Source organism: Pinus tabuliformis, chromosome 7 (assembly GCF_031772625.1).
Source record: "Pinus tabuliformis cultivar Carrire ecotype Pingquan chromosome 7, CPIR1, whole genome shotgun sequence".
In the NCBI taxonomy this organism is placed as follows: domain Eukaryota; kingdom Viridiplantae; phylum Streptophyta; class Pinopsida; order Pinales; family Pinaceae; genus Pinus; species Pinus tabuliformis.
In genome coordinates this window covers 770,816,737-770,827,362 of record NC_142293.1, presented here as the reverse complement: position 1 = coordinate 770,827,362, position 10,626 = coordinate 770,816,737, and the positions used below count along the sequence as shown (strand labels likewise).

At 38.9% G+C, this 10,626-nt stretch overlaps 1 protein-coding gene across 1 annotated transcript; it reads left to right on the top strand.

Annotated features, from left to right (window-relative positions):
* The first annotated feature begins 205 nt into the window (after positions 1-205).
* Positions 206-1,679, top strand: LOC149249847 (pathogenesis-related 5 protein Cup a 3-like). The gene is made up of 3 exons (XM_089456339.1): positions 206-334; positions 411-534; positions 661-1,679. Exons 2-3 carry the CDS (start codon positions 438-440, stop codon positions 1,320-1,322), a joined length of 759 nt encoding a protein of 252 aa, XP_089312465.1. The 5' UTR covers positions 206-334; positions 411-437; the 3' UTR covers positions 1,323-1,679.
* Positions 1,680-10,626: the final 8,947 nt, after the last annotated feature.

Sequence of the window (10,626 nt, the reverse complement as noted above, 5' to 3'; positions counted from 1 at the left end):
TTTCAATAAAATGAAAATTAGGGTATGGAATGATCAAATAATCATGACCCTTCTCTCTTTGTTCGTTAAAGCCCGTAAATCTCGCCTGTGTATGCGTTGAGAGGTAGTGCCGTCTGTGGACCATCTGCCTTACCTTCCCTTACGGAGGAGGATACGGTAGTGTTAGTGGACACGCTATCCCCACCTACCATGCCATGCCATTTCTCCAGCCACACCTTATACGTGCCACAGCCCTGTCGATCTTTGGCCTCTCATTGCTATTTCTATTTATTTCTTGCAGAGATTTCAAATTGCGGTTACTAGTGAAGTTGCGAGCAACCAAAAATTAGACTCGGTAAGCTCTCTGTCAATCTTTGTACTCTGTTACTAGAATTCAGGGAAATCTGTACATTTACATTTTGGTGTTATAGAGACGGTTATTACAACTAGTTTCCAAAATGGTGGGAAGTCGAAGAGGCGACCAGTTAATAATGGCGGCATGGGCAGTTATATTTCTTGTTACATTTAAGTCTTTTCTTTGTTCTTGCGCTACAGGTAAATTTCTCATTCTCGAATTTAATTGTTCCGAATGTTTGCTTGCTGTCTATTCTGTACAGTAATAATGTTATTGCTTTCTGTTAATTGATCTTTTCTGAACTAATGCAATCTGAGGGGTGACAGAGTCACCTGCGGCTTATAAGACAATAAGAGTGGTGAACAATTGTGCATTTCCGGTGTGGCCTGCGACTGTGGGTTCAACTAATTTTCCTCCCACTCAGATGAAGAAAGTGGGAGCAGGAGAGTCATATTCATGGAATGTAGATCCATTCTGGTCGGGATCCGTTTGGGGGCGGACGGGTTGTGTCTTCAATTCCCAAGGGATCGGAGGCTGCGATTCCGGTGATTGTGGAGGAAAGCTGGTGTGCAAAGACGAGAGTCAAGATCAAATCACGGCAATCACTAAAGCTGAGTTCGAACTACTGGGAGGAATAGCGAAGCCCGACACGTATTCGGTTACGTTGGAGAATGGTTACAATCTTCCAATGTCGGTGGTTGCAAGTTCTGCCGCCAATAATATGAGTAGCAGCCGCCCCTGCGAGTCCATGGAGTGCAGAGCCAACGCGAATGTGGTGTGTCCGAAAGATTTGCAAGAGAAGAAGAAAGGGAGCGTCGTTACTGCGTGCAACGGTCATTTCGATGGATATTTGCCGAGTTCCCCGGCGTTCAGCAAGGCATTTAAGAAGGTGTGCCCTCGTGCATTCCCCTTCCAGAGCGGCACCATATGCCCTCCTTCAACGGCTTCCTACACCCTCATCTTCTGCCCTCGCCGTCCTTCGCCCTGAATATGTGATGTATTGTGTGGGTTTAGCTCCGTTGGGCTTCTCTGGTCTAATCGTTCGACTCCAAGGCATTTCTGAACGACCATTTTTTCATGCTCGTTATGTATACGAATCGCAGATTAAGAGGTTTCTTTCCACACTCATGATTGCAACTGGTGTGTGGCACCAACAACGAATTTGAATTTACTGCACAAATAAGGATGCATAGTACTTTTGGTAGCTGCTTCTTCTTTTTTCTCCTCTTTCACCGGCAACGGATTTCAATTTACTGCAAAATTGAGGATGTATAGTACTTTTATTAGCTTCTGCTTTCTTCTCTCTCTTTTCTAATATCATTAAGCGCATCAATTTGTTTTTGTACACATGTTTTGTTTTTTCTTCAAACACCCATCCCAAGTGAATGGCAATGATATATACAGCGCACAGTTGTTTTTTTCACCTTTCCAAACTTTCCTCAAGTCAATGATTATTTAGATGCTTTCCAATGAGTGTGTGGATGGCTTTCGTTCGTACACGTGAATGTTTTAAGCTAAGGTAATAATAATTTAATCTAAGAGGACAAAGCGGTGGCCACTTCTTTTTTCGAAAGATTAGATTGTAGGCCTTTGTTTGAAGTCTATTTTTATGGTTATTTTTATCTACATTTTTAAAAGATGAAAAGATGTCTGCTACAAACTTTTATGAGAAAAAATCTAGCAAAAGTATATATCTGTATAACATTAGGAAATTCAAACAAAGGAAATTTATGTGGTAACCAAAAACCATTTTTCAAGAATTGCTTCATGGGGTCGGAAGCATCATTCTCTTCCTGCTATATTTACCCCATGAACTACTTTGGCTTTTTTCTTCATAGGTTTTGTATTGGTCTCATCTTCTTTCTCATTGAATTGAATACCACTACTAGAGTTTTCCTTAATTTCAATCAATTTGTTGTCCATAGTTTCCAATTTTGAATGAACCTAAGCTTGAAACATCTCCATCTTGCTCTGTAACAATTTGAATTTGGCGTTCATTAACTTTTGGTAAGTCTCCCTCTCTTTCCTATTGGAGGTCCCCTTTGATTTAATGCTTTCAACAATCCTTCAAGTGACTTCAACAATTTGTTCAAGAGCTAATTCAATTGTTCTTGGTCTTCCTCGCCCAATGATGTCCTATGCTTCACCATGGAGAGGCTATGGTATTCCACTCTTCGAATCCTAGAAGATGGCAACCACCTCTATTCACGAATGAAGATATGTATTGATAGTGAAGAGATTGGTTACAGAACAACTCAAGGCCATATATAACCTCTATTACACTTGTCCCACCATCATATAGCATTGAATTGCAATACTTCTGAATCCATACCTAGGTCCTGATGGATTTCCTAGATTAACATTCGAAATATATGGCGGGGAAGTAACAATAACTTGAGTGTGTGTCATATTGAATGCTTGAACAAGACCAAGATTCTAATCTCTTGTGCAAACTCCTCTCCTTGAAATCTTAGAACTCAACGCCACGTTTGCTTGCATGTTGTTTTCTCCAAACTTCATATGTTGCTAAGGTTTTGCAAATGGGGTAGCAAGCTAAGTGGGCTTGGTTGTGGGGAAAACTCCACAGTTAAGCGCGCTTGAGCCAGAGGCAATCTAGGATGGGTGACCTCCCAGGAAATCCTGGTTACTAGGTGCAAGCCCCGGAAGTGTTGATTGACGCTTTGTGATTCATTTCACTAGTTTCAATCCCACTTTTTCACCCCTGTGAGCATCACCCAATGCAATGAGTGCTAATTGGACTATTCAAAAATCATGAGAAATTAGTCAGTTACGACTAACTCTCATTAAAATGGTCATAGATGAATGACTTTCTTAATGCAGTTGAATCCCATAAAATGATATCTAATATATTGCACTGTGAAAGACCCTCAATACTTAAACACATAAGAGTGAAGGGAGCTCTTCTTGAATGGTTCATGAGGCACAATACTTGCTAAGGTTTTGCAAATGGGGTAGCAAGCTAAGTGGGCTTGATTGTGGGGAAAACTCCACAGTTAAGCGCGCTTGAGCCAGAGGTGATTTGGGATGGGTGACCTTCATCCCGGGAAGTCCTGGTTATTGGGTGCAAGCCTCAGAAGTGATGATTGATGCTTTGTGATTCATTTCACTAGCTTCAATCCCACTTCTTCACCCTTGTGAGCATCACCCGATGCAATGAATGCTAAGTGGACTATTAAAAAATCATGAGAAATTAGTCAGTTACGACTAACTCTCATGGAAATGGTCATAGATGTATGACTTTCGTAACACAGTTGAATCCCAAAAAATGATATCTAATATATTGCACTGCGAAAGATCCTCAATAATTAAAAATCATATGTTGATTTGGATTAGACAGGGGTACAATTTTTTTGATTTGTGTGGCTGATGAGTTAATATTGGCTACTTATCCAACCTTGCAAGCACTAGTTCACTAGCTAGGATTGGGGAAATATAACTTGGATAAACTTTATTTCTATTTTAGGACTTCATTTTATACAATGACTTCTTGGATCCCTTTCTCATTGACAATTCCCTTTTTTGCGAGTGAATATATGTTTTCATTCAAATTTCTATAAACATTAAAGAATTCTATTTTCTCAAATCTCAATATTTCCAATCCAATTTGTTGTAAAAATTGAGGGAAGGGCTAGGGTTTGTGGTCCTTTAGATTTCCACACATGTCAGATCACAATCATAGAGTCTCCAAACACTAGGTTTTTGGAAATCTTCTTTTCAATTGTTGTTTCTAATCCCTGCGAGAGGCACAAGGTATTGATTTTGTTGGACACCTAATCCTAAATGGGTTAGTGTGGAAGCCGAATAGACCAAAGTAGTCCAAGAGACCTTGGGATCTGAAACCCAAGAGTCACATATTGTACTATAAATGTATATCTCATGTTAATAAAAAAAATGTATTGCATGTTTTATCTTTCATATTGTCTTTGCTGTCCATGTGTGTTTAACATGGTATCAGAGCTGCTTGTTTTTCTGTGGCCTTTTATGTGCATGTCAGTGCTGCACCTCTACCCATAATCCTGAAATAGTAAAATTGGCGTGCTAGATCTGAAAATTCAAATGTTTTATATCAGCGTGGTCTTCATTACCTGTGTCTGAGCTGCCTTGAATAGCGCCGACGTGGTCTTCATTACCTGTGTCTGAGCTGCCTTGAATAGCACTGGCCTGGTATTCATTATCTGTAACGTTCCACGCATACTTGACACTACTGAGCACCTTGCCTTCCTGCGCCTCTACTGCCTGACAATTCACCTGATTATTCTCACCTGCGTTACTGAATGTGTTTGAATAGCATTAAACTTGACTGCCTCTGTCCTGCGTCTCTGCCAAGCCTGTGCTGCCTCTGTCAAGTTAGCTCTTTTTCTTACCGACGGTTACTGAAACAATAACAGCCTCTCAAATTAACTCCTCTGCAGAAGAAAAGTAAAAAAAAACACACTGCATACCACAACGCCTCAAATTCTCAAAACCTCAATGCTTCCCGCGGAATTAGGGCGATTCTGTGCTCCTTTCTCGCTCGAATTCACTCTAAAACCCTGACGCTCTTGGTATCTCGAATTCACTCTAAAACCCTGAACGGTGACAGCGTTAGGTGAGAGAACGTTAGGTGAGAGACTCCATGCTCAGCGAAAACGCCATCGAAAAGATTGCTAAACGCTGCCTGATCCAAGGTTTTCATCCTCTTATCAGTTGGGAAGGTTTTTGAGACGTGAATCCAGATTTTGGTGCCATTCCCGTGATGCAAATCTCCATTGTGGAGGACGCAGCTGGACTGTTGAACGCTGCTTGATAAAGAGTGTGGTAACGGTGTTTGTATATGCATTGTTTATGTTTTGAACATGCTGTTTGTATATGCCTTGGACGCTGTCGGTTCAGCTATTGGATATATAATGTATACAACGCTGCTTGTATTGAATTTATAATGTATACAACGCTGTTTGTCTTTGCCTTGGACGGTGTTTGTGTCTGCCACCCGTCACCATGAAAAATTTAATCAATTCTGCTGAGAATTGTTGCAGATTTCTAGTCTCCGGTTGGAACCGTCCGTGGCAAGAAGATCTCTCACTTGCTCATTATATATCTCTATCATTTGAACTCCAACGTGATACGTGAATACATCCGTCCATGGTCTCATTCATGCGTTCATGATTTAAGATCTAGCCCACAAGGTATCCGGGCTTTTCATTTCCCGCACGGGTATTGCAGCAAAGAAAACAAAAGTGGGTTCCCATAGAAGAGATCAATCTCATCTGCTCCTCTGATAACTTGTTCAAAAACCACTCTTTTCATTTGGTGTCAATTCATCAGTTTTGAATTCCTGTGGTGTTTTTTATAAATGGTTTGATGCAACAGCAGAAACAAGGAAGGATCGAGTCCCCGCCAAAATGCGATGTTACAAGATATTTCTTAGGGCAAGAGAAAGGGTTTATACCAGAATATCTCCAAGTGGGTAGTGAGCAATTCTGAAGGGTTTCAATATTGATAGAAACCATGTGGCAAATCACGCATCTGGCATTGTTTTTTCTATTTATCACTGTAGCTGTTGGATCGAAATGAGAATTTTCTGGTAACATAGATAAAAGATCCTTTCACTCACAAGCCGCAACTATAATTTGAGCTGGGATGTATGTATTTTACAGTGATGCTTTTGATAAAGCTCTTCTCAGGAGAAGTTGACAGAGCCATTTAAGACCGGTAGAGGTCTAACATATGTGATCAAATTAAACCATAATTGTGCATCACGTTTTTCCATATGACAGTTAGTTGTAGAGTTCTAATGTAGATGATGAAATTGAACCCTGAATTATGTATCATTTTTACCCATATGTCAGCTTCTTGTAGCGGTCCAACGTAGATGGTGAAGTTAACACATGAATTGTGCAAGTGAGCTGAACTCATTCTTCATTAGCATGCTGGTTCTACCTTCAAGAGTGCTCGAACTGTTTGTACTTCAACTGCAGATTGTGGAAGACATTCATTTTTTCTTGCAAAGGAGTGTTGTTTATGCATGAAAGAAATCAACCAGAAATGTGGCTTCATCCGTAATCTGCTCAACAACGAATAATACCATTTTTATGGGTATTCTCGGCTATATATTTATATAGAGGCTGGTGTATATTTGTTGTTTGCACTAAAAATATGGTCCGTCAAATGTCTGCTGAAAATTTATTCAATGCCCCGAGCGTTCGTTGGAAAGGTCCTTTCTTTTTGTGATGATTATTGCTCTTAATATGTGCACTGTATGTGCTGGACATTAAGTCTCTATTGCAGAGAAAGAAATCAGTTTTGTATATTGCTCATTGATTTATTTGTGTGCTGACTTGGAGCTGTATTGAATGCATCGAAAACTATGATTAAAGCTGCCTGAATGCGTTATGATGCTGCCTGAAATACGTTGAAGCTGCTATTTTAAATAAGTTCGTATGAGGCCTGAATGGTATACGATCCAATGGTATGGTGATTGGTTTCAAATACACTTTGAATAGTTCGAATTCCATTTGCAACCGAGATTCTGTGCTTCTGTCCCTATAGTTGGATCTGATTTGATTACTGGTGCCATTCATATGTTTAAATGCTTTGCCGAGGTTGACCGCTGTAAATTACGGTTCAAAGAATGCCCATGACATGGTGTTATAATTATTGAAGTTTTGATAACCATCATTTCTGAAGGAGTACTTGAAGGATCCAAACAAGTTTGCAGTTGCTGCTGCCCCAGTGTGGCTTTGTATTTAAATTTCATTATAGTGCATTAATTCCTTGCTTCAACTGCTGCATAAAGAGTTTGGTGGGCTGATTGTAATCTTTTATGGAGAAAAGTTTTTTCTCAGAACATAATGCTGGTCGGTGCTCGCTGGTTGAACTCTGATAATTTGCTGCACATGTATAAAGGATATTATTGTGTACTGTGAGTAGTTATTACTTTTCTGCACTGAGTAGTAGTTGTAAGGTGTAAATCTGACATTGAAAAAAAAAAACACAATGGCTAGAATCAGTGAAGTATTAGAGTTCCTCAAAACTCTAATGTCGTCTACTACTCATGATACATTAAAAGTCAGCAAAGTTTCTCTCACAGATATTCAAGTCTGTCTACAAAATGCACAGGAAAAGATTGATTTTTTGCAGATTCAATCACAGCTACAGCAAGAAGAGCTACATCAAAATAGACATGTTTTTGTTCAGAACATTGAGACTGCAACCCATCAACGGCAAGTCAATAATGTTATTGTTCATTCAAATAAAGCAGCAATTGTACATGCAGATGCAGAAATTCAGCTTGCACTTCCCAAGCCCATCGTCAGACCTTGGGAACAGCTTGTCCACAACAAGCACAGAACTGGTCTTGGATATGACAAGGACTTGTCCTTTCATATTCCAGACTATGCCAAGCCCATTCAGTTTCAGAGTGCTGGATTCATTCATGACAGTTCACCTGCTCTTCATGACAGTTTAGCTTTAGCTGTTCCAGACTCTACCCCTCTTCCACAGCAACAACAACAACAACAACAACAGATCGTGAAATGCCAACACTGTGACCGAGTTGGCCATTTGAAAGATCACTGTTTTGATCTTCATCCATGTAAGCACTGTCATAAAACCAGCCATTCTTCACACAGATGCTTTAGAAATAAACGTCCTGCAAGAACAAAGATTCATCTTGGATGGATCGCTTCTTGGCAATGGGCATCAACAGCCAAGAAGATATTCCAAACACATGTCAGAACTTGTTCCAAAGTATTGAACAGTCTTGCAGTTGAGTTTTCTCCATCATCTCACCTTGTATCTGACAGGGGGGGAAATGATGGTCATCTACAAGCTTCAAAGTCACATCAAGCGAGCCTGAGCCACAACCGGTCACACCAGTTTTAGAATTGTAGCCAGAGACAAAGATGCCTGAACATGCCTTCAGTTGGCAATCTGGGACACTTCCTCTAGCAGAAGACTTCAGCTTCTTGCCAGTTTTGGAAGAGTTCCAGGAACACAATTGAGAACACTTCCTCTAGCAGAAGACTCCAGCTTCTTCCCAGTTTTGGAAGAGTTCCAGGAATTGCATTAAGCATTCCAGAGTTGTTGGTTATCCTTAAACCATCACAGGTTGAGACTTCCCTTTTCAAGTTGAAGTTTTACCTTTTATGCGGGGTGAGACCTCCCTTTTATGGTTGAAGGTTTCCCTCTTTAAAACAATAGGATCACTTCCTCTAGTAGAAAACTTCAGTTTCTTGCCAGTTTTGGAAGAGTTTCGGGAACTTCACTAAGCGTTCCAGTGTTGGTGGTCATCCTTAAACCACCGCCCTTTATACCAACATTTCATAGAGCACATTCAGCCTAGTGCTGTCATGCATTTTTTGCACATTTTGTATTACAACTCTCTTCTTGGACTCATACATAACCCTTCGGATTAAGGGGGGGAATGTTGGACACCTAATCCTAAATGGGTTAGTGTGGAAGCTGAATAGACCAAAGCAGTCCAAGAGACCTTGGGATCTGAAACCCAAGAGTCACATATTGTACTATAAATGTATATCTCATGTTAATAAAAAAAATGTATTGCATGTTTTATCTTTCATATTGTCTTTGTTGTCCATGTGTGTTTAACAGATTTTTATTATTGGATGCAACACCTAGACAATAAACATGTTGAGTCTTTATTTGGTCATTTGGTCGTTGGGGGAAAGGATAACCCCTCTGGCCCCTTCCACCTGTCTCATGGCCACAAATATAAGTTTTATTTTCAACCTACAAAACTAGGCCCTTAGGTGCAATCACCATTATTAGCAAAGAGACAACCAATCCTTTTCCTTATAGTTAAATTTTTCTTAAAACTCTAAAAGACAATATATTTATTATACTTAGCTAAGTTTAGCTTATTTTATTTTATACTTTTAAATATTTACTTGAAATTAAAGTTGAAGTATCCATAATTGTAGATATATTATAAAAAGAAATATTTGAGGGAATTAAACAAATAAAGACATTACCATAATGAGATGGGAGAGAATGAAAAAGTTTAAAAAGATATGTTGTTATGGAAAATCACTTTTAATATTTAGCATCTAAAGAAGTTTGTGATTGACATGAACTCATGGTAGTGACTATGTTTTGATGCCTTATAGGTATATCATCGTCCTACTAATGTCATAAAATTCTATGACACGTATTATGATATGGCATAACATGTCTCGTACACTCACATGGCATCGGTCTTAATATGTCTGTGCCATGCCATCCTTCATAACCTTGAAGAGACAAAACCTTACTAGATCTTATTGCCTAGGTAGATTGAATCTTATGCATTTGTGGCTCTTCATAATCATTGGATCTCCATTAAATCCAAAAATCACGATGAGATGTGAACATCAAATTATTTCGGCAGAGTAGATTTTAGCCATCCATTCCCTAACAACCTTATTCCCTTACAAAGATCAATTGTTTGCATCACTTGTACATTTTTACTTTCTTCAATGGTTCCCTTGCAATGCAACCTACCTTGTCAATTAATCATGGTGCAGCAGAGATCAACTTTCTACATCACTCAAACCTTTTTCATATCTATAACAGGTTTGAACTCCAATGCAATGCCAGCCTTTGATCTCATTTGTGTGGATCCATCCAATTCTCATGGAAAAAAGGAACCCAATTGATTGTTCATTAAATCTAGGCCATTTGTGGTACTTCTAAATTTACATTCTCCATAAAATCAAACACCATGAGAACATACTAGAAATTTATATTGCTTCTCAATGAAATATGAGTTGTTTGGAGCCTTTCAAAAATTCTAACCATATAAAGTAACCCCTATAAGATATTACTAATCATTGATTTCTTTTAGGTGATTAAAGCTTAATCATGGCTTTATTGGGTCCTTTCCCACCTTAGTCCTAATGTACACAAAAATCAATGCTAAGCTGGAAATAAACTTCATTGACTCTAATTGTAAACCTCTTTTCATATGGGTCAATCATAAACGACGCAATTTATCAATTTACTTGCTTCATGCTAACTCCACGTGTGAAATCATTAGCTGTCTCCAAACCCATATAAATATCATTAGTGGATCTACTCCACATATCCATTTTCCTTATAAACTAATGTTGCATTAACACTCTTTATTACACCACGATTTTCAATCCACCTCATATGAAAAAAATAATTAGGCTCGTGCTTGATTTAATAAATACCAAAGCCATGTTCCTAGGAATAAAATCATTATAAATATCTTGCAAAACAAATGACTAATTTTTATCAAGTATTTCATTTAGGTAATGAAAAAAACATCA

What these genes read in the sequence shown, in the direction of transcription:
- LOC149249847 (XM_089456339.1), top strand. Translation starts at nt 438, where the DNA reads ATGGTGGGAAGTCGAAGAGGCGACCAGTTAATAATGGCGGCATGGGCA. An exon ending in TCTTTGTTCTTGCGCTACAG is followed by an intron (nt 535 to 660) that starts GTAAATTTCTCA and finishes GAGGGGTGACAG; the next exon opens with AGTCACCTGCGGCTTATAAG.